General features: G+C 42.2%; 1 protein-coding gene across 4 annotated transcripts in view; it reads left to right on the top strand.

The window, feature by feature from the left end:
- FANCC (FA complementation group C) overlaps positions 1-24,976 on the top strand; it is a 307,766-nt gene that overhangs the window by 217,266 nt on the left and 65,524 nt on the right. For all 4 annotated transcript variants that reach the window (XM_089662131.1, XM_089662130.1, XM_089662132.1 and 1 more), the window contains exon 9: positions 9,654-9,810. In XM_089662131.1, the coding sequence (XP_089518257.1) occupies positions 9,654-9,810 (157 nt within the window). The remainder of the gene's footprint in view (positions 1-9,653; positions 9,811-24,976) is intronic.

The following is a 24,976-nucleotide window of genomic DNA, read 5'->3' as shown; positions in this document are numbered from 1 at the left end:
CCCCAGGCCATCCTTAGCAATGTAAAAATGAAAATAACCAGATTTAGGATGCAGAAGTGGGTGTAAATTGCTTTGGCAGATTTTTAAACGGGTATCCATAGAACACAGGACAATAGCTGATGATCTTTTTATTTACCTTTTCAGAGAAAATGTTGCTCCCATTAGTGCAGGCCACAAGTCCAGGAGCTTAAGCATTTGGGTGCACAGTCACTGCTAAAGGGGCATTTTAGAATTAAAATAGGCTGATCATTCCCTTCAATACAGTTCAAAAAGGAAATGAAAGTATCTCAGCCCTTCTATGATTTCTAGATTGCTTACCCTAGGAAAGATTGCTAACCCAGTTCCAAATTTTGATTTACGTAAGGCATACTGTAGATCCCTAACCAGAATTGTCTGTGTCTGTCCCAAAGCCCCAACTGTGTTTGTTTTTAAAGGCTTTAGCTTTTGAAAATATGGACCCCGTGGATTGTGTACTCTCAGTAGGAGCAGAGGATGTTATGCCTCTGAGGAACCACGAACCTGGATAGTCCATAGAGGGAGCATGTTGACCCTTTCTCCCTCCACTAACTTTCCTCTCCTTCTTTATCCCTTTCTTTCTCTCATATTCTCTTCTTTCTCTTCTTCTTTAATCTTTTCACTTTTCTGTTCTTTAAAGTCTCGTAATTTGTCCCTCTCTAATGCCTGGTACACAGTATAATTTTTTTTTCCGTTCAACTCAGCTGGCTAACAATGTTAGTACAGTGATCCCCCCTGCTGTGCTATTATGTTCTGACAGGGGGTCTGCCCCGCCTGGGCACACTGATCAGCGCTTGAGAGACCGGCTTCTGTTGGACAAGGAGCTGTACACATAGGCCAAACGTCGGCTAGTTTCTACTGTACCAGCTGTTTTTGGCTGATATTCAGCCCATGTGTACCCTAAATAAGAACACTTTGACAACAAAACCAATTACTAGCTTAGTGGATTCTGTTGGTATCTACAGTTTTTTGCTTTCTTCTAATACAATAAGTTCTTAATTTGCTGGTATGTAAGTATATAAACACGTCGTCTATGGGATATTTGTCATTCCAATGATCTTGATGACTGCATTTGTCTCTGTTGCACTCTGTTATGTATGCCATTGTGCAGATGTAAACAAGGAGTGCAGCGCTAAATTCAAACTAAAGTGAACCAGTAAATATATAAAAGACAGATTAAACTCAAAAATGAAAAGTTCATAAATTGATAATATAGGATCCCAACCGCAGTGATAATCAAATGCTTGTGCTTGGAAGGTATAGTAAAAATGCGCACTCACCGGATGTGCATTGAATATGCGCATATAAATAGATCCCACACGGTCCACTTATGGGAGCGGGATATGCCAGGCATGTTGTAAACTTCCTTCAGGGTATGGAACAGCACAGTAGAATTTCTTGAGCTGGGTAAATGGTCTGTTCATCCAGAGGTCCCATTTAAGGATAGATGGGTCTGCAGCTTGTGTTACAGGAATTCCCTCCTCTGGGTGCTTGAATGGGCCAGGCTCATGAGAAGGCTCTGTAATTTAATAGCTCCATAAAGGAGCCACACAAAAGGTGCCCATAGTGTAGTAGTATAAAATATAGTATTTATTCCATGAAAATTAAAATATAAATATAAAGTATCAAAATAACTATTGCAGAGTGAACGCAGCACTGACCAAGGACAAAGATGGCCTCTGGACCTTCACAAGGCTCCGGGGGCGTGACGTCACAGCATGTTGGCTCCAACACCGCCAAGACATGTGCTGATTCGTTATATAGGAGAAATTACGCATGTGCACTATGTCACCGCCATTATGGCGAAGAGCGTGAAGTGCACATGTGCTCCGTCTAGGCGCCATTTTGCCATGGATCGAGGTCAAAAAACAACTATTAATGTTGTTCAGGACATTGTTGTGACTTAGATGATGTTCAGAGCACATTTTATGCCCAATTCATGCAAAACTCCACGTAATCCCAAGGGGTTCACATACTTTTTCTTGCAACTGTACATCATAGAATAATTAAACTGAAATATATTTGTATTGCACTGCAATTTTTTTGTCAGCAGTCGCTTTTACCTTGGAACTCTCCCATGGATGCCATTTTTGCCCAGTCTCTTTCTTTTGTGGCCTCTTGGATGAGTCGTTGTTGTGCTCTTGGAGTAATTTTGGTAGGCCAGCCACTCCTGGGAAGGTTCATCACTGTTCCAAGTTTTCTCCATTTGTGGATAATGGCCATACCATTACATGTCATTTACTTTGTTGCTCATCTGTTCTTGAATTTCTTTAGATTGTGGCATGATGTGTTGCTTTTTTAAATATTTTAGCATGCTTCATTTTGTCAGATAGCTTCTATTTAACCGGTTCCCGCCTGTCAGGGATCCTACAGCGGTAGCCTCTAGCACTCCACAGACCGGATTCCCCCAAGGCGCGGAATCTAAGTCCCTACCTGCTTGTTCACCAGAGCCCCTGATGGTGGGGATGGACTTGGAGCAGGCCGAGACCAGGTCGCGGCCCCTGAGTTCACCCAGCTGTGGTAGGAGCACCGTTGGAGGTGTATAGCAGGTGAGAGTCTGATGTGAGGAGGTCACAAGAGCAGCGTCAGGCAGGCCGGGTCGGTAACAGTGGTGGCAGCGTGGTACAAAATCAGCAGGCAGAGGAATAAACAGGTCACAAGCCGGGTTCGTTAACAGGAGATCAGAACGTGCAGGGTTAAGCAGGAGAATGGTCAGACAAGCCAGGGATCAGAACAGGAGACAGACAGCAAATCAGGGTCAGGCAGGGTCGGCAACAAACAATCTACTCACAGGAACTTCAGGAAACAGGTAAGACCATACGGCACTTGAGCATTGCAAGAGCTGGGTTTAAATAGGCCGCCCAACTCCTGACAGGTGCTCCTGGGTCCTAGTGCCTGCCCGGCGCCGTCATTGGTGACAGGCGCGCCTGGGTCCTAGTGCCTGTCTGCCTTTATGTCTTGTCAGGATTCTACGCATGTGCAGATTCGATCGCCAAGGCGATCTTCCCATTCCCTGACATTGCCCCCCCTTACGGGCAGCCTCCGGATGCCCACCCGATTCCTCCTTTGTGGCTGGCTATGACGGAATTCTCGTACTAATCTGGGGGCATGGACATTCTGGGCTGGTTCCCACGAATTCTCCTCCGGCCCAAAGCCTTTCCACTTGATCAGGTATTGTATCTGACCACCCCTCTTCCTACAATCCAAAATTGCCTCCACCTCAAATTCCTCCTCCCCATTGATATCTATAGCTTCTGGAGGTCTAGACCTGCGGTCTAAAAAGGGGTCTGGAACTGCAGGTTTTAATAATGATCCGTGGAAGACTGGATGTATTTTGAGGGACTCGGGGAGAGTCAGTTTAAATGCCACTTCATTAACCTTGCGTTCTACTGGGAAAGGTCCCACAAATTTGGGTGCCAATTTTCTGGATGGGCATGTCAGTTTTAAGTTGGCTGTTGACAACCAAACCCGATCCCCAGGGTGTATGACCAATTCTCCCTTCCTCCTCCTGTCACAGAACCTCTTACTGTCTTCTTGGGCCTTAGCCATTGTTTCCTGTAATACCTTGTTATTGGTAGTAAAGAATTCTAAGGTGTCCTGGGCTGCCGGGACTGAGTTCTCAGGAACCAGGTCTGGCAGGAAGGTAGGATGGAACCCATAATTGGCAAAGAATGGGGATTGGTTGGTGGCGGAATGATTCGCATTATTATATGCAAATTCTGCCATTGGTAGAAGTGTCAGCCAGTCATTCTGCAGGAATGATGTGTAGCATCTCAGATATTGCTCGAGAGTCTGATTGGTTTGTTCTGTCTGCCCGTTTGTCTGGGGGTGATATGCTGACGAAAAAGATAACTTAATCTCCAGCCCCTCACATAGCGCTTTCCAGAATTTGGACGTAAATTGCACCCCCCGGTCTGAGACAATCTCTCTTGGCACTCCGTGAAGCCTCACAATCTCTCTAATGAACACTTGGGCTGTTTCGGAGGCAGATGGTGTCTTGGCTAGTGGAAGGAAATGGGCCATTTTAGAAAGGCGATCCACTACCACAAAGATCACGGTGTGATCTTGCGAGGGTGGCAATTCTACAATAAAATCTAAGGAGATCATACTCCAGGGACGGTCAGGTATTGGTAAAGGTCTCAATAGGCCCAGGCCTTGTCTCTGGTAGGTTTATTCCGGTTGCAGATGGGGCAAGATCTCACGTACACTTCACAATCCTTGGCCATGTTTGGCCACCAAAATGTGCGTCGTGCCAGATCTATAGTCTTATGTATCCCAAAGTGGCATGGCAGTAACCTAACACCAGGGACTGGACCTCCTTGGGTACCATGATCTGTTCCCCCTTCCAGAAGAGCCCCTCCTTATTCAGTAGGGAGACTCCAGGCAGGTCAGAGACCCGGGTGGAAGCAGCCTGCAATTTAGACAACAGCTCAGATTGAAGCAGTAGGAAGCTACCTGCTGGCAGGATGGTATCTGGCTGGGGGGGTCTCTCCAGGGTCCTCAAACATCCGGGAAAGAGCATCTGGCTTAGTGTTTTTTGACCCAGGACGATACGTTATGTGGAGGTTAAACCTTGCAAAAAACAATGCCCATCTGGCCTGGCGTGGACGGAGGCGTTTAGCGGTTTTCAAGTACTCGAGGTTTTTGTGGTCGGTATAGACCAGAATGGGATGTGGGGCCCCCTCTAGCAGATATCGCCATTCCTCCAGAGCGGTCTTAATGGCCAGCAATTCCCGATCCCCAATATCATAATTCCTTTCCAAAGGGGAGAGCTTCCTAGAAAAGAAAGCCACTGGGTGCATCAGCTCCTTGGCCCCTACCCTCTGTGATAACACTGCTCCTACAGCCACTTCCGATGCATCTACCTCTAGTATGTAGGGCAATGATGCATCAGGATGGTTCAGAATGGGAGCCGTTGTGAATAGCTTTTTCAATGCCTCAAAAGCTGCCTGTGCTGCTGGGGTCCATTGGAAACGTACTCCCACTTTGGTGAGCTGAGTAATGGGTGCTACCAGGCCTGAAAAGTTCTTTATAAATTTTCTATAAAAATTGGCAAACCCAATAAACCTTTGGACGCCCTTCTTATCCGTGGGGGCAGGCCATTCCAGGATGGCCGAGATCTTTTGAGGGTCCATAGCGATCCCCGTGGTGGAGATAATTAGACCAAGAAATGAGATGCTTTTCTGCTCAAAACAGCATTTCTCAGCTTTAGCGTAGAGTCCATGCTGACGGAGACGTTCTAGCACACTCCTAACATGTCCCCGATGTGCTTCCAAAGACGAGGAGAATATCAAGATATCGTCCAAGTAGACGATTACAAAAATGTCAAGGAAGTCCCTGAAAATGTCGTTGACAAAGTGCTGGAAGGTGGCTGGTGCATTACATAACCCGAAAGGCATAAATGCCCGAACCGAGTGCGAAACGCCGTTTTCCACTCATCCCCCTCACGTATCCTTACCAAGTTATAGGCACCCCTGAGATCCAGTTTAGAAAAAATGGATGCTGATTTTAACCTCTGAAACAACTCTGGAACCAAAGGAAGGGGGTAGCGTTTTTTGACCGTAATCTTGTTGAGGTCCCTGTAGTCAACACAAGGTCTCAGGGATCCGTCCTTTTTCTCGACAAAGAAAATCCCTGCCCCGGCCGGTGATGTGGAAGGGCGGATAAATCCCTTACGGAGGCTCTCATCAATGTATTCTTTTAGTGCCCCTAGTTCTCGTTCAGATAGTGGAAAAATGCGGCCAAAAGGGATTTCTGAACCTGGGAGCAGATCAATGGGGCAATCATATGCTCGATGTGGGGGAAGAACTTCTGCCCCCTGTGGACTAAATACATCCAAGAATTGGTGGTAGGCCGCAGGCACAATTTGGGCTAACTCGGCATCAGGGCTTACAGCCAGTAGGGCCTGTGTATTTAATGATAACTTAGATAAACAATGTTCCTGACAGTATTGTGAGGGAAACTGGACTGACCTGGTCTTCCAGTCAATCTGGGGGTCGTGAGCTCGTAGCCAGGGGAGCCCCAGAATAACTGGAAATAGGGGGGACGCGATGGCGTCCAAACGGAGGAACTCCTGGTGATGTCCCGCCACTGTGGTGTGTATGGGAGGGGTCTCCCGATCTACCGTCCCCGATTTTATTTGAGACCCATCTGCCAAGAAAATATTCAACCCATGTTCTTTGGTGAGTAACGGTATCTGATGCTGGGTAAGAAAACTGAGATCAACAAAGCAGCTACATGCCCCGGAGTCAATAATAGCCGTCACCTGTATGCTTCCTCCTGGGAGCTGAAAAGACACAGGTACAGCCAAGTGAGTGGGGTTGCCTGTGCACACAGTAGATATATTAGAGAAAATAGAGGATTTACAGTATTTCTCCGGACAGGAGCGCACCATATGACCCGCTGCTCCGCAGTACAGACACAGGTTGTTTGCCCGACACCTCTGTCGTTCCTCAGTAGAAAGGGAAGGCCGCATCAAGCCGAGTTGCATAGGTTCGGCTCCCTCTGACGGCTCTGGGCCCCGATTGCCGACACTGACCCTTGGCATGACTGGTACTCTTGGCAGCATCCATGAGGTTCTTTGCCCCTAGCTGGACCTCTCCTGTCTCCTTTCCCGCAGTCTGCGATCGATTTGGATCGCACAATCTATTAGACCTTCCAAGGAGTCTGGAACCCCTATTCTTGCCAACTCGTCCTTCAGTGGTTCCGACAGTCCCAACCGGAATTGGTGGCGCAAGGCTGCGTCATTCCATTGTGTATCTCCACTCCAGCGCCTAAACTCCGCAGCATAATCCTCTGCAGCCTGGCGTCCCTGTTGTAGAGAATAGAGGGCTGCCTCAGCCGAGGCAGCTCGATGCGGGTCATCGTACAGCTGTGCCATTGCCTTAAAGAAGGTGGCCACAGTGTTCAAATGTGGGTGGTGGGCCTCCATCAGGCGATGGGCCCATCCCTGAGGTTTGCCCTGCAACAGGGATATAACAAATCCCACCTTCACCGATTCTGAAGAGAAGGTCCGGGGTTGCAGGTCAAAGTACAGCTGGCAGGAGTTCTGGAAGGCCCTGAACTTCCCTCGATCCCCACTGAACCGCTCAGGGGTCGGTACTCTTGGTTCTGGCGGAGGAATTGTAAATGCTGCTCCAGTGGAAGGCCCTGCTGAACCCGTGTCGGGAGGTGTTCCCACTGAGCCCAATGTTGTGGGTGTTGGTGCGGCCAGGCTCTGAACCTGTCCCTCCAGGTGCTTGTATCCCTCTTCCAGGGTCTTCACCGCTCGTGTGAGTGCTGCCAGATGTTGGCACATCTCTTCCCAGGGTGAAGGTCCTCCTCCAGACTCTGTCATGGCCGTATGGTTCTGTCAGGGATCCTACAGCGGTAGCCTCTAGCACTCCACAGACCGGATTCCCCCAAGGCGCGGAATCTAAGTCCCTACCTGCTTGTTCACCAGAGCCCCTGATGGTGGGGATGAACTTGGAGCAGGCCGAGACCAGGTCGCGGCCCCTGAGTTCACCCAGCTGTGGTAGGAGCACCGTTGGAGGTGTATAGCAGGTGAGAGTCTGATGTGAGGAGGTCACGAGCAGCGTCAGGCAGGCCGGGTCGGTAACAGTGGTGGCAGCGTGGTACAAAATCAGCAGACAGAGGAATAAACAGGTCACAAGCCGGGTTCGTTAACAGGAGATCAGAACGTGCAGGGTTAAGCAGGAGAATGGTCAGACAAGCCAGGGATCAGAACAGGAGACAGACAGCAAATCAGGGTCAGGCAGGGTCGGCAACAAACAATCTACTCACAGGAACTTCAGGAAACAGGTAAGACCAAACGGCACTTGAGCATTGCAAGAGCTGGGTTTAAATAGGCCGCCCAACTCCTGACAGGTGCTCCTGGGTCCTAGTGCCTGCCCGGCGCTGTCATTGGTGACAGGCGCGCCTGGGTCCTAGTGCCTGTCTGCCTGTATGTCTTGTCAGGATTCTACGCATGTGCAGATTCGATCACCGAGGCGATCTTCCCATTCCCTGACACCGCCCGGCCTATGGCCGAATGGCGACCGGCAAAGACCCTTGTCCCTCCGGGTGGATGCCATATGGCGTCCTTTCAGGCATGAGCAGTTTGCATGCCAGCAGACCATGCAGCGGCGCAATCTGTCACTGCCCGTGTACCTTGGACATGGCCGATGATAGATCTGTGTACCGGCCCCATTACCAGTACCATGTGACCTGCTGTGACCAATCATGTGATTAAATACCACCAAAAGAAAGCTCTAGTTGTATGAAGAAAATGATAAAATTTCAGTTTGGGTACAATGTTGTATGACCGTGCAATTGTCATTCAAAGTGTGAGAGCACTGAAACCTGAAAATTGGCCTGGGCCGGAAGGTGGTAAAAGTGCCCAGTATGGAAGCGGTTAAGTGATTTCTTGATTCAACAGGTCTGGTAGTAATCAGGCCTGGGTGTGGCAAGTGAAAATTAATTCAGCTAATCGGTTGCAATTACTTTTTCACAAAGGGCCAGGCAGATTTGGACAGCTTTTTTCCCCTTAATAAATTAAATTAATATTTTAAAACTGAATTTTATATTTGCTCGGGGTATCTTTGTGTAATATTAAAATTTGTTTGATGATCTGAATCATTCAAGTGTGGCAAATGTGCAAACAAAATAAATAATCAGGAAGGGTGCAAATACTTTTTCACAGTATTGTAGGTGCTGTGACTTGCGGTTGTTAGCTCTCATGGTAGATGCGTCTATACAGTGAGTTCACGATAGGCTGGAACTATTTTAAGGGTCTGGTAGTCCACTATTATCAAAACAGCAGAAAGCAACATAGTTTCCCATGCAGGGGCTCTTCTTCAGCTTTTGCAGAATACAAATTCTGTAAAATGCTGAGCCACCTGGCTCATAAGCTCACTCATCTTCAATTGCCGTACCACTCTGCACCTCTTACCAGTTTCTCTGACTGTGTTGTCTAGTTCTCATGGATACATGGCTCTCTAGCCTTTAATCACAGAACCCTGCTGCACGACTTACCTCTGGCTTATGGATTAAGGTTCTACTGAAACTCCGATAGGAGCTAACCTGACTCCTGGATTTGGGACCCTTTGTCTTTTGGCTTCTGGGGCCCTCTGACCCATCAATGAGGCCTTCCGTCTCCCCCACTGGGAGCTGTCTCCAAACTGGGAGCTCTGAGCTATCCTTAGACCTGAGTATATAACGACCCTGCACACCTGTGTACTCTAGCAAAACCCGGACATGGGATTGAATGTTCCGATCCTGAACTACAGAATCCAAATACTCAGCTTTCTCTGCCCAGAAACACTAGTCTGGAATGTTGCATTTACCCTAAATGCAAATCATGCGTCACATTTCCCTATAATCTCACAGTGACAGCCTTGTCCTGTCACAGTGCTTAAAAAGTATGTTTTTGAAAGCAGAAGCATGGCCGTACCTGGTTATTTTACATTTTTTTAAATTTAATTATTCTTTTGAAGTATGTGTAATTCTAACAGTTTTCCAAGGATTTCTGGAAATGTGCTTTTGATGTCACAGGGTGTGTGTACAGTAACAGACTAGAAATGTCGGTCTTCATTTGCTATGTTGTCTATCATAAGAAAAGATTAGTTTTAAATTGGTTTGTGTTTTCCTTGCAAACAAAGGAAGAAGATTGTGCTAAGTGAATCAGCAGTACTTAGCCTGTGGCTTCGTCATTTACCGAGCCTTGAAAAAGCCGTGCTGGATCTATTTCAAACATTAATTGCCCTCCAAAGCAAATCAGTGAAAGAAATGGAACAGATTATAACGGATTCATTCTTGGTAAGTGCTTTAGCCTAACAGAAATTTATATTTATCCCAAGATTACTGTAGGAATAAATGTTTGCAAATGCCTATAAATACATGTATATGTCTAGCATATGCATTTGTAAAATGTCCTGTTTGAGGTGATTGTAGCCATATTAGTGCACTTCTGACAGAAACAATTGAGTATTTCCCGTGGTACTAACATACAATTTTTAGGACAAGCTTTTGGGGTATGTCCCTTTCTTCAAGGGGGTCCAAGCAGTACTACTTCACAAAGTTTTAGCAGAATGTTAAAATAAACAATCTCTGAAGGAAAAAAACACCACATACAAACAAATGTACATAGCAATGGTTATAAAACTAGGATTAGACTAGAGATAAGAGACTGGGATGGGGGGGATGACAGTCACAGGGGGTCATAAAATTGTTGAATAATGAGTGAGAAAACCCATGCCTAAATTAAGGCCGTTATCTTTTGTAACAAATAGAAATATCATTCTTAGTTCAAGTCTGTCTTTCCTGAATAGTTTTGAAATTCCCTTTAAGAACTAAGATATTGAGGTCTTCCATAGTGTGGTCCGGTTGTGAGAAATGGTGCCGAACTCATCTTCTTTATGTTCCTTGATAGTATGTCTGTGCAAATTCATCCTTGTTCTCAACCTCTGTCCTTTTTTCGCCAACGTAAGATCCTTTGTTACATTTTTTGCACTGGATAAGGTAAAAAAACATTACCGGAGGTGCAGCTGTATGATCCGGTGATATTGAAGGTCCATTTTTAGTGTGTGAAACTTTTTGATGGATTAATTTGGTTGCACAGTTTGCAGCATTTTTTTGACTATTGTAACTCCCTCCTCATTGACCTACCTCATCGCAGGCTATCCCCTATTCAGACTATCATGAATGTTGCTGCCAGACTCATCCACCTTGCTAACCATTCCATATTTGCCACCCCTCTCTGCCAATCCCTCCACTGGCTTCCCATTGCCCAACGGATAAAATTGAAAACATTAACAATAACATATAAAGCTATTTAGAACTCTGCCCCAAATTACATCACCAATCTTGTCTCCAAATATCACCCAAACTGTACCCAAACCATACTCTCTCCTTGCACAACCTCTTGCTCTCTAGCTCCCTTGTCTCCTCCTCCCATGCTCATCTCCAGGACTTCTCCAGAGCTTCCCCCAATATCTGGAACTCTCTACCCCAATTTATCAGACTATCACCTACTCTGCTCACTTTTAGGAGATCTCTTGAGGGAAGCCTATCCTGCCGTCAGCTAATAATGTGATCTTCTATTCTTCCTACCAGTCCATCCCCCACAGTTATTACCTTTTGTACCACTAGCCCCTCCCTCTTAGATTGTAAGCTAATTGCCCCCCCCCCCCCCAGTCTTTGCTTTTCCTCTGTCTTATCTCAAGTCTAATCCTAGTTTTGTAACCATTGCTGTGTACATTTGTTTGTGTGTGGTTTCTTTTTTTTCCCCTCAGAGATTGTTTCTTTTAACATTCTGCTAATATTTTGTGAAGTAGTACTGCCTGGACCTTGAAGAAGATGACGTACCCTGAAAGCTTGTCCTAAAAATTGGATGTTCATGCAAATAAAAAAAGTATCATGGACAGTACTCAATTATTTCTGTAAAAAGTCCTGTAAAATACATTTGTGTTTAGTCTCATGTCTTTGAATTTGGAGAGTAGTAACTGTACATACGTAGAAGTGTTAATTCCCTTTTCTGTAACAACCCTAAAGTTTACCACACACGTTAAAATCCGACAGTACAGTCTCCTTTAAATCAATCAACAACTATGTAGTACAAGAGCCTGCCTGACTGGATATAAATTGGTTTGATAGTTACTTAGGTCCGCATATTACATAGTTTTGCTAAATCTAAATGCGATTGTACCCTATATGGTAAGCCTACAAAAGCTCTTTTTCTGCAAGGCCCTCCACTCCTTCCTCACAGGATTTGACTGACAGCAGCAGGAGCCAATGGCTTGTGAGGAGAGGAACACAGACCATTGCGGCTGTAGACAGGCACAGTACGGGACTGAGATAGAGCTCAGGTAAATATGCAGCAATGAGGGGGCAACACTACTACTGAGACATTTTTTGTACCTTAATCAGAGAATGCAATAAGGTAAAAAAAAAAAAAGAAAGTCTTGCCTTTAGAAGCACTTTAAATACGCCCTAGAGACTAAATGCAATCTTTTTATAGAGAAGGTTATCTACCAGGTAAGGATAGCAATTGTCAAAGAAAAAAGCAAGAGGACAATGATAATTCTGAAAGAGCTGTGGAAACCTACATAAAAACAGGAAAAACATTAATTTTGCAGCCTGTTTGCTTCCCAACGTCTGTTTTTTTTGGAAGAGTGACAATAACATTGTTGATTAAACCCATACCAAATTCTTTTAAGAATAACCAGAACATGAAAAAAAATGACAAGCATGGTCTGGTAAAACCAAACTTTAACTTTGTGCTCTGCAGTCAAAACATTATATATAATGGAAAGCCAACACTTGATCATCTAGGAACAGCCATCCCCACGTTACGTTATAGTGGTTGTAGCATCACATGATGGAGATACTTTTCAACAACAAGGATTGGGATCAATCCGGATTTATTATTATTATTATTATTATACAGTATTTATATAGCGCCAAAAGGTTTGCTGAGCGCTGTACATTATAGTGGGGGACAGAACACGAGACAATACAGTAACAAAACAGTACACAAGGGGTTCAAGGGCCCTGCTCTTTTGAGCTTACAATCGAGGAGGGAGGGGATAGTGGTACAGGAGGAAGTGGCTGTGGGGGATGGAGTGGTAAAAGGAGTGGAGGAGATCAGCTGTTAAGTGAGGGTGGGGTAGGCTTCCCTGAAGAGATGGGTTTTCAGGGTGCGCCTAAAGGTGAGGAGGGTAGGTGACAGTCTGATGGATTGGGATAGTGAGTTCCAGAGGATGGGGGAAGTGCTGGAGAAGTCCTGCAGTCGGGCGTGGGAGGAGGAGACCAGGGAGCTAGAAAGTAGGAGGTCTTGTGAGGAGCAAAGAGTACGGGTTGGGCGGTATTTGGGTATCAGGTCGGTGAGGTAGTTCGGGGCAGCGTTATGAATGGCTTTGTATGTCAGTGTTAGTATTTTGAATCCAATGTGTTGGGCAATCGGAAGCCAGTGGAGGGAATGACAGAGGGGGGTGGCAGAAGCGGAGCAGTTGGTAAGGTGGATGAGTCTGGCCGCAGAGTTCAGGATAGACTGAAATGGGGATAGCCTGTGTTGGGGTAGGCTGGTGAGAAGGGAGTTGCAGTAGTCCAGGCATGAGATAAGGGAGTGAACGAGTTGTTTAGTAGTGTCTGGGGTTAGGAACGTACATACTTTGGAGATGTTGCGGAGGTGGAGCCTGCATGAGTTTGCCAACGATTGGACATGGGGTTGGAAGGACAGGTTTGAGTCTAGAGTGACACCTAGGTCTTTGGCTTGCGGGGTGGGACTGATGGTGGCGTTGTTGGTCGTGATGGAGAGGATGGGGGGGCACAGGCTGGGGGGAAAATTAGGAGCTCGGTTTTGGAAAGGTTCAATTTGAGGAAATGGAGCGACATCCAGTCTGATATGTCGTTTAGTAGGTGGGCGATATGGGCAGAGACTGAAGGGGTGAGGTGAGGGGCCGAGAGGTAAATTTTCGTGTCATTGGCATAGAGGTGATAGTTGAAGCTGTGGGAGTGTATCAGTTTGCCCAGGGAGGAGGTGTAGATGGAGAAGAGAAGGGGCCCGAGGACAGAGCCTTGGGGGACCCCAACAGAGAGGGGGAGGTGGTAGCATTATAGGTAATGCTGAAGGAGCGTTGGGATAGATAGGAGGAGAGCCAGGAGAGAGCGAAGTCTCTGATGTCGAGGGAGTGTAGGTTATTAAGGAGTAGGGGGTGGTCAACTGTGTCGAAGTCCGCGGAAAGGTCGAGGAGTAGGAGGACTGAGTAGTGGCCATTAGTTTTGGCGGTTAGCAGGTCATTAGTGATTTTGAGTAGGGCGGTTTTGGTGGAGTGTAGGGGACGGAAGCCAGACTGTAGTGGATCGAGGAGGTTGTTGTCAGTGAGGTGGGAGCTTAGGTGATTGTAGACTAAGTGCTTAGGTTTAGATTAAGGTCAAGATGGATCGAGTCAAATACAGGACAATGCAACATAAACTTGTTTCAGCCTGCAAGAAGCAGGAGTCTGGGCCAGTTTCACTTTCCAGCACAACATTGCCCTAAACACACAGCCAGAAATGGAGTGTTTTAAAAAGAAGCACCTGAATGCATTAGAATGGCCCATTCAATCCAACTAAAATCCTGCAAGGAAACCTGTAGATTATTACAATGTCAGTTACGTTTTTAAAAATTTAAATTTTGCCTTTGGTTGATTTTACCGTTAATTTCAGATAAATGTAAATGAAGAGGAGGAAGTATCACTGAAATCTGTCTGAGGCACATCTAGGGTACACACAGCACACACATCAGATTGCACTACAAGTGTTGAAAGTCTCCCAACTCTCACTTGTGTGTCTGCCTGGGATTGTGATCTCAGTCCAGCTTTTAAATTAAAGCAATATCTCTCGCCTTTTTTTGTGAACGATTTTGATCCTACAAATGGTGTGTTAATGGCTTGTACATAATCCATACAGTTCTAGGTGACTAGTCTATGTGGGAATGTGAGTCATGCATTCTTTGTGATTAAATTATGCACTATAATCGTGACTGTGGTAGTGTAAGGCAAATGTTTAGTTATTAAAGCTAGAACAATATGTGCATCTGAAAGAACTATCTGTAAGATCTGCACAGTGCACATTTTGTTTCAGCACAGAGTGGAAATGTGATCTTCTCTGCATTATATTTCATTCATGAGAGTAATTAAAGTGTGTGATGGTCTAGTAACTCCTATTTTATAAGGTGTGCAGTTAATTTTGTTTCCTCTCCCCTGAGAATGAAACAAAATGAACTGTAGAAATTCTAGAATCTCTGGGAAGTTATAAAATTGTTGAATACAGATACTGTACATTTGTGCTTCCTCTGAATTAATGTTCCCCTCTGTATATTATCTGTAGGAGGGTGGGTTTGCTCTTTTGCATTTTAGTGAAAATGCAAACGAGACAAAAAATAACACAAAACCCCTAGTATTCACGTAATATAAGGCCATTTACACTTCTTTTTTATTGTGAGCTTCACAGGTCTGCATTGAATCAGGATGACATAATAAGAATAAATCTTATGGTAATGAATGGGCCGTTATTCAGCTTAGCATTTTTAACTTCAGTCCAATATTCAGATGTGTATTATGCCTGGCATGTAATGATGCTCCCATTGCATGGAAAGATAGCAAGGTAATTAACTCAACACTAAAGCCGAATGCTGGGCACAAAAACGTTCATTGAAATATATTCCACAACTACAAAGAATATAAATCCACTTGCATCAAATATCTTTGCAACCCCAGATTTTAAATTGTAAAATAGCAGTAGCTTCACTGTGCTGTACATAACTTGTGCCAAGAGCAGAGCTGAGATAGAGATCCAGCAGTTGCCACCCACTACAGGCTGCCTGCAGAAAACTACAAGAGGGGGTGGAGAAAACACCAGTAACCCTGCACTAGGAGAGAGCGCAGGAGTGACTGGTCTTTATTACAGGAAGCTCTCACACTTAAGAAAAGTTTCATACTGGATTAATGCACAGATCTGGAAGAAATACACAAGGCATACCAAGATCCAAATATAAATACACACTCCTCTTATATTTAGACAATATTAGCTTAAGCCAATGTTCAGCTTTAACTCTTCATTTACCAAGACATGTTCACACAAGTCCTTTTACCCAGAAACGCACAGAAAGATATTTTGTGTAACATAGTAGCAATTTAAAAGTCCTTGTTTTTCAGTAGATTGTGGCATGTTTTAGAGGGAGGTTCTTTGTTTAAAGTATTACTAAACCCACAACAGTAAAATCAGGCTTACAGTATATGCAGTAAAGCATGCTTCTTATACTCACTATGGAACCTAAGGGGTTAATCCTCTGCATTATGTAAAAAGGTTGTTTGATCCTGACTTCTCCGATCCTCCGCTTCTTCTACTGTCCCCAATCCATCTGCTGATAGTACAGAGCTCTAGGAGTCACTCTGCACACGCACAGTTTAGTGTGTATGGCTAGAGAGTTTTTTTTTTTCTTTGGGAGGGTGTGTGGGATCAGCACAGGGCCAATCAGCACTGTCCAGACAGAGGGCTAGAGGTTATGCAATCTCATATGGCAGTGAGAGGAGAATGAAAACTCCTCCTACAAGCTTTAACCAGCGCTCTGCTGAAGTCACAAGACTGCTCTAACTGCTGATGAGAAAAGGTATTTAGCAGTTTGTTTACTAAAATAATTTCATTTCCATGTTGTGTATACTTTGGGAGACCAGATATAGTGCATGCAGGATCCTTTAAGGGTTGTTTTTTTGTGTTAACAGAGATCACATAATGATATTGGGGTCAGTTCACTAGGAGATAGATACCGCATTAATGTTTGAGTTAAAAATACCTCATGCATTATTTATCTCAAAAGTAGTCAATTCATTAAAAAAACTGATATTCACCAATTACAATAAAAATGTATGTTTTGCAATATTTATCACTTAAATCTAGCATTATTTTTGGCTTTCTTTTTTTTTTACACAATAACACTATATCTGAGGAAGAAATAAATGCACATAGATATATTATGAAACTGTGAAAACATTCTAGTGTGTTTTCATTCACAGAACCATATCCCTCTGGTGAAATGTAAAATTTATTTTCATTCTTGAGCTCAGGGCAGAACATTTCCGCATTGATACATTGTATACTTTTAATTTACTGACCATTGCAGAGTTCCCCTCATTGTTATTTTGTACATTGCTAAAATACCAGCAGAAGAGAAAGGAGGGCGCCAGGTCAGTGGAATGCCCCGTACACACGATGAGAATATCGGACGAACGTTCGGCTGGTTTTTTTCGCCTGCTAGTCTCACATCAAAAGGGAAAAGGTTACTAAATATACGAAAATTCTTCTTTGAAAGAAAAGAAATTTGAAAGTGAAGTCATGTATTGCGTTGTATTTGTATTGTATGTTCAGATGACTACTGTACTGATTAAACGAAAATTGTGCAATCTGGTGTTGTACGAGAAAAATTTTTGCGCTTGTCCCTTCGGATATTGTTGTACGAATTGTGGTGATCGACTCTCGAAAGCTGTGTACTGACGATCCGATTATCGGACGATCGGTTCGATAAGAAAATTTTCGTACGATTTTCTTATAGTGTGTACGAGGCAGAAGTTAAAACATGAAAACTTTATTTGCAGAAGACTTACATCTAAGACTCCTTCAATCGGCACCCCTCATGTTTTAACTTACACTGACCTGGCGCCCTCCTTTCTCTTCTGCTTGTCTTCGAGGGATCCCCCATATCCTTGGCGAGGATCTGCTGGTCCCATCCCATGTGCCTTGTTTCCTTGGTCCACTTCCTCATTCTGCTCATCCTATGGACATATTGACTTTTTGACAACTGTCACAACACCCATTGTACAGTCAGTTCCATTTCTTCAGTTATCCATTAATGTGTACTTATCCGTTATTATCCTATTTATCATTCTGTGCGCACTGAATACATTTGTTCATTGTATTGATGATCACTGTATATACCATTGCTAAAATACCGACTGCCTACCTACTGGCAAGTGATAAATAACTAATGTGTGTGTTTTTTAGTGAATTGACTTTAATGAACAAACTTTTTTTTTTGTGGTATTTAACTCACATTTGATACTTTACTTTGATGAATTGACTCTTTTATTATCTCATGCAGTATTTGAAAAAAAATGGGTCACATGACTGTCATAATGCAAAATCATTTAGTGAAATCATCCCATTGTCCATATATTAGATTCAAATTTAGTCTGGGGTGGAGTGAAATCACATAATCTGCTTGCATCTAATATTTCTAGAATTGACAATAAAGTACTAAATACATATTTGTTATTTTATTTTGGGTGTATTTGTATGTGTCAGCTGGAGGCAAATTATTGATTTTCTATTACTTGTTTTCTTCTCTATATATAATGTGAGCACAAAAAGGTAAGAGAGCCATATCTGTGGAAAACTTTGTGTTCAGATTATTACATTATATGAAAACATTAAACATTAAACCACTAGAGTACTAAAAAGTAAAATGTAGTGCTTATGTAAATTGGCATTATTTATTAGTGTTTAACATGGGTTTCAAAGGTATTTCAAATGCAGGTCAGCAAATTCCTATTGACTTCAAAGGATTAGTTTAGATAACCATTTGGAGATTGTGTTGATCTGCATAGCGTCTCTTTGGACGCAACACATCAAATTGAGGTGTGTTTGAACTACAAGCAATTCCGGTCAGTTACAGCCTTTCTTGTCAAATGCTGCATTTTCTATTCGAATGCATGCATGCATTTGAGCAGCGCTACATACAGCAAGAATGCTATGGGATTGAAGAATTGCAGAACAATCTGTCTATACAGCCTGAGACTACATAAATATGGATGCTGTAGAATGCATTACTGCACAAAGGACAAATTCAGGAAATATGAGTTGCATTAGCAGCTCTGATATGCAATTATATTACAATGAATTATAACACTGTCTGTATGAACTATAGCTTCTATTTCTTCTACCCAGAAACTTGAACTCTGCTTTTTAGAAATGATTTCTTTCAGTTCTTCTTAAAAAAAGATTGCTTATAAAACAAGAGTATCCTATAAAATGGAAGCAATGAAGTTGGCTGTGTCTATAACAAGTAATTAGATGTCTGCTTTCATTTTCTAATCCGTGCTAGAGGAATGATATGTTGAATCTGATCAGTTGCTAGGGCAATATCTTGACTTGCAATTTCCTTATTTTTTTATTGAATAACGTCCTAGAAATTTAGCTAATATCATTGTAATGCTTGCAATAAGACAAACAGTTTTCAAATTATGCTGCTTTTATACTCATTCTTTCTGTTAGTATGCTCTGCATGATGGGGTAATGACAATTTTTTTGATTTATTAACATTATTCCTTCAAATATAAATGTATCATGTACTTAGTGGTTTGATTGAAAAATCAAGAAAACTATTTTAATTTATATAAAAACATGAAATATAGTGTGTCAGTGTTTCAACAGCTCTGGTTTGCTCTAGTTGTTATAAAAAGCCCTTCTTGTACAGTGTCAAAAGAGTGTTTCCATGTACCAACCCATTGAACCATTCATCTTGACATTTTGCTCATGTAAAATTCACTTCATTCTCACAGACACTAGATGGCAATATTTTAAAGGGTTTTTTTTTCATACATGTGGCTCATTTCTGTTTCCCTTTTTTCTTTGTATGCAGGAAAAATTATTTGTAAAGCTCTTTTGGGACGATTTACTGAATATAATCCAGCAAGAGATACATTTTGCAAAAAACTTGGACAATTTGTAAAGACTTTCTGACATGTTTTGACACTTTTGATAGAAATTTATGCTGAATTAATCTAAGGTGTCTATATGTTTTCACACAGAGTTCACACAACAGTCATTCAGTATTTGCATATTTTTCAAGTGAAAGCAATTAAAAATGTGTAAATCTTGGGTTATCGTTGTGTGAAAACTTTTATCAATAGACCCCATAATATGTATTTTTCACTATTTTCAATATTGGGGAAACTGGAGAGCAAAGTTTTCCAAAGCTGATGTTATTTTTTGGAAACACACCATTTTCAAAATATTTTCACTTTACCATCACTTTATCATTTGATGTTTTAATATCTGGAGAAAAGTTTACAGGTGGATTTGGTTCAAGTGTGCAAATAAAGAGCAGTTCTTTCTTTTCTTGAACTTTATAAATTGTGCCTTATGTTTGTGCCATGAAGGCAGATTTTCAGTATGTCAGATGATGTTTATAGTATGTAGTGTTAGGGTCTACCCAGTTTGATACAATTTGGTAAGCATCTACACTGTGAGTTTTGATGATGCACTGGATAAGTTCTGAGCTACTCAGATTTGCAAGTGGCTGTTTTTTAGTGTTTTATGCACAAGTTACCAAAATGTGGCAGAATGCTTCAGGGTGCATCAATGTCACTCCATAGTGAATTGCCGTGGGTAGTGGGGGTCAAATGCCCAACTCCCTATGAAAATGGTAGTTGCCTAGTCATTTATGGATCCAGTCATTTCTAGCACATGAAGCTGAAACAAGTATGCTGATCAGAAAAGTTATAGCGTACTTAGTTCATTTTTGTAAACTTCATACTTGTTCCAGGTGGGTGACTCAACGTACTGAAGACATTTGATCATCATGACAGCCAGACAAATATAATTTTCAGAAGTGGAGGTCAACAATGAAAACCTTCTTACTTCTGAAATGCAGGTTTCCTCCAAGGAGGCGATGTGAAGGATTTTTATTGGTGTATAGAACAGACACTGTAACATGCATCCATTTGTTAAATATTGACATTTTTGGAAAGGAATTAAATTTTAATTTGACAACCACATAGAGCTGGGAACATTTTCCCATATTAGAGTATTTTTACTTTTACTTCTCAAAATTGTTCCTAATCATTGCACAGTAAGCAAGTTCCAGTTAGATCTAAATGGTACATGGTAATGCACCCTTTCACTGCCATGGATGCAAGGCTTACACCAGAACAAGACTGCTTCCAGCTGGTCAGGCCAGTTTGATTTACATCCATAGAATTGCCCCTTCTGCTATAAACATGTTTCTCATGTTTACGGCCACACAGGAATGTTCAGCACAGAGCACTCTGTGTTCATTTATAATATAAGGCATAGTAATCTTCAGCCATATGTTTACTATATCTCCCATTTGCGAAGGAACACAGAGCATTCCTGTGTTCATTACAGTGCAGGGCTGCAAGAAAGAAGGAGTTTGAAGACTGTGTCCTCAATCTCTTTCCTTAAGTCAAAACATCAGGGGTCTGCTTAGATCCCTGATATTTCCTAAAATTTCCATGAAAAGGTTGTAAACAAATAAAAATAATGAACAATTAATAAAAGTATTTAAAATAAAAAGATATAAAGCTCTCCTGCCCCGAAAATGCTAGTTGCATGGCTGTCACAAGGAATTTATAAATAATTTAATGCATTTTTTAAATGCAGCCCACAGACTCAGTGATAGAGGAGAAGCACCAATCAGGTGAGCTGCATGCAGATGTGCTGACAAGAAACAAGTGACAGGATGAGCTAACCCACTAAGTCCACAAACCCTAAGGTAATGCTGAACCATACTGAAGTCTATAGAAAGGAAAATCTTAATTTTTTTCTGGTCGTTTTCCAGGCTAATTTGTGAGCTATTGTTAAAAATGACATGGGTAGATGGGCACTGCTATGGAGAACATATACCAATGCAAACATGTTTATTCAAAAATACCATTCAGCAAGGCGATGGTCTTTTCATACAGCTTAAAGGGCAACATACACAAACAATTTAAACAATATTCTTGGTGGATGCACTAAATTTGAAAGTGCTGGTGTGGAACAGTATGATGTGGTCCTTTTAAAAGTGGCATAACAAAATGTGTAAAAGATGTGCAGTTTCTCTAGAATTGTAACCAGATCCTTAAGGCATGGAGGTGGCCAGGAAATGGAGAAAAGTGATTGCTCTTCTTTTTTCCTAAATCAAACTAGGCCATGTGCCTTTCAACATTGGGGGTGGGGCAAGTAAGTATATATATATATATATATATATATATATATATATATATATACACACACACACACATACTGTGACCAGTCAATATCCCCTGGTCACCACCACAGTCATATGTTGACACTGTACTGCACTAGTGACAGTATGTAAAAAAAAAAAAAAAAATGCGGGAAAAAAAAATCTTAGTAAATCCCCTGGACTGACTACTTTCCAAAAAGGGGTAATTTGGGGGGGTATTTGGTCTGTCATTTTAGGACCTCAGGATCTATCAATTTTCAAATATATATACCATAGTTTGTAGATTCTATAACTTTCACATACACTGATTTAGGTTATTTTTACCAATGAAATGTAACAAACTACATTTTGGTCTAAATTTATGAAGAAAGATTATTTGTTTACAAAATTTTATAACAGAAACTAGAAAGAAGAAAAACGTTTTTTTTCCCCAAAATTTTTGGTATTTTTTGTTTACATAACAAAAAAAATAAAAGCATCCTGTAGTGATTAAATACCACCAAAAGAAAGCTCTATTTGTGTGAAAAAAAATTATAGAAATGTAATTTGGGTACAGTGTTGCATGACCGAGCAATTGGCAGTTAAATGGCACAGTACTGAATAGCAAAAAAAATGTCCTGATCATGAAGGGGTAAAACCTTCCTGAGTTCAAGTGGTTAAAGCCATTGTCTGTTATACTACCCAGTGATGCACACCCATTTTCAATCACAATGGCCGAACAATGTTGACCTGCCACACTACTACACTGCTAAATTACAGGTTCCCAGCTGTTGTTTGCATACAATAGCCCCAGAGGTTCTGGATGACATCATTGACCAAATATGGAAATGACCATATTCGGTCAATGACATCTTTACATTAAAGCAGCACTGAGTATCTGTAATTTAGCGGTGTTAGTGCAGTGAGACAACATCATCAGACAGTGGGTCCTCAAGGTGGTGGGAAAACATTGCTGGACACCAGGTTGTCTTCATTGATGATTCAATGTACACCACTGGATGACATCATAGAAGAAGGATTTACATCCAGAGATGTTATGGGTGGAAGAAGGAACAATTTCCCCCTAATGTAAATCCATCATCAGGTGTATTGTCTAGCAATGTAAATTCATCATCAGTCATGACACCTTAGTGGTCAAAAATGTTGCCCCACTGCTACTCCCATTGCATTTCTGGAGTTGCCAGAGTGTCAGTAAACAGCGGAAGATGCTGCGCAATGTTATATATGGTCATGAAGGTATTCTAATATTGTGATTGTCAGGCAATGATATTCTAGCTTACAGGGATATGGGTCTGCAAACTGGCAAAGTATGGCCAGTTTGTTTGGCGGCTTGCAGAACTGAAAAGGCTGGGTTCTGGTTGATCTCACATTCCACCCAACAAAACTTTAATTTCTAGTGAGCAGAGAGTTAACTCCATTAGTTTGCTGCTGCTCTTTCACTGTTCAGTCAGGCTGAGGGTGGGTAGATGGCATCACTGTATTCCTAACTAAAGGAGAAGGTTTAATCACCCACCTGGTTGTACTGTGTGATGGGGCTGTGCAAATCTCAAGAAAGGATAGACAAAAAATATAATTCACTAGGAGGTAAACCAACACCCTTTATTATTTTATCTGTTTGCCTATAATTCAGTTATAGGAATTTTTGTGTTACCATAAATACATTTTTATACATGACACAATTGTGTCTATCTTTTTATCTAAATAGAGACAGAATTAGCAGTATAAATAAATTTGGATGTCATGGACAGGGAGAAGCAAAAACAAAAATGTCTCATTACCATGGCCAATAATGTGAAGACTCAAAATCCCCCATTACATGAAAACATGTACACTAAGGGCTATGTGTGTTGATTATGAGGAATGAAGCAATTCTCATTAATGTACCTTTAAGCTTGTTAAACACCCATGAAAGTGTTGCTTCTGTAGGAGAAAGTGCTTAAAGTGAAGTGTTGTAGAGGAAATTATCTACTTTGAGGCGTTGTTAGGTTGTGGTATGATAGCAGGCATTTTTGTGAATTTTCTCCTAGTTAAAATTTCCAAGGAGTATTTCCATACTCTGCCACAAATTGTGGTTGTACACCCAAATATTCTTTGATTGTACCTGTATGATGATGTCCACATTTGACGCCCTTCTTGAAATTGGTAGACCCTGACTGATGTGAGCCACAACTGATATGAGGGTCCTGTGTCACCAGGTCTCTTTTTAACTTAGTGGTAAGTTATGTCTAAGCATTCTCTTTATTTCCATTTCTAAAGACAATGACCCCATCAAGCTCCCCCTGCCTTGTGATTGACAGTAACCAGATTCCATAGCTAATATGTGTCTCAATAACAGGCATTGAATCTGCCCACTGGCCATCTCTTCTAGGAATACTGATACATGAATATCAGCCTTCATTACAGTTGCTGCTGGCACCATCACTTCTATGTACCAGCACTTGGCAAAATCGCTTGCTTGCACTGACTCTTTCACTGACAATTGAAATATTGCTCAATGCTTCTGCTCCTGCCTGGCACTGTTAGTATTGATGGCTGGCTCATTGCTTTTGCCTTCACACAGAAGCAAATGGTGTTACTACACTGCTGCTCTGCACAAACAGGACTCTCCCCTACTTCCCTGTTTTTTTCCAGTGCATTCTGGGATACAGGAAAAAAATCACTGCCTCCCTCCAACACCCAGCTAACACTTTATAATTGTTTCACTTGCACCGTAAATGCTATAGGTGCGGTTACTGAATGCTAATATTGAAATTAATGAAAGTGACTGATAAGCAGTGAGGCTTCTGCTTGATGCATGCTGCTTCATTTCTAACACATCACAACACTACCACACCTGTGTGTACTGCACTGTGTAGTGGCCATTGTAATATTCATTGCAAGTGTTGAAGAACAATTATGAGGCTTTAAAAGCACTGCTTAAATACCACTTAAAAACAGGCTCTTGATGCATGTGTGAGCAAGCCCTAACACACAGGTTACACCACTCACAAATGCTGGGATTGAGAGAGACCCACCCTTCCTGCGCTTTTAGGGCCAGTTCACACCACATGCAGTCCAGTGCATTTTTTTCTGCATCAAGAACTCATTGATAGTAGGTTACTTGGTTTCCAATGGCATATTTCACACCAGTGCAATCATTTCCAGTGCGTTCCAGTTCCAGAAAAAAAGTAGAAAATGCTGCATTTTTTCTGCACCGAACTGTACTGGAACGCAGTAAAACACATCAAAATTGCACCAGAATGCACCAAAAAACGCACTGCAATGCACTTGTCCTAATTTACGTTGAGTTAAAACATGAAGAATTGAACCGGAACACATCAATAACGCACTGGAATGCATCAAAAACTCGCATACAGAAATGTATCCTGAACAAATCCGGACTGCGTCTCTATGGTGTGAACTAGCCCTTGTGCACTCTGCTTTCTGGTAGACAACTGACTGGTACACAGGCTTTTACAAAATGCACACAGGGTTTTC

This window comes from Staurois parvus, unplaced genomic scaffold (assembly GCF_062004578.1).
Source record: "Staurois parvus isolate SC_StPar_1 unplaced genomic scaffold, SC_StPar_1.0 ptg001432l, whole genome shotgun sequence".
Taxonomy (NCBI): domain Eukaryota; kingdom Metazoa; phylum Chordata; class Amphibia; order Anura; family Ranidae; genus Staurois; species Staurois parvus.
Note: the sequence above shows the minus strand (reverse complement) of the source record. Positions and strands in the feature narration are given on the sequence as shown.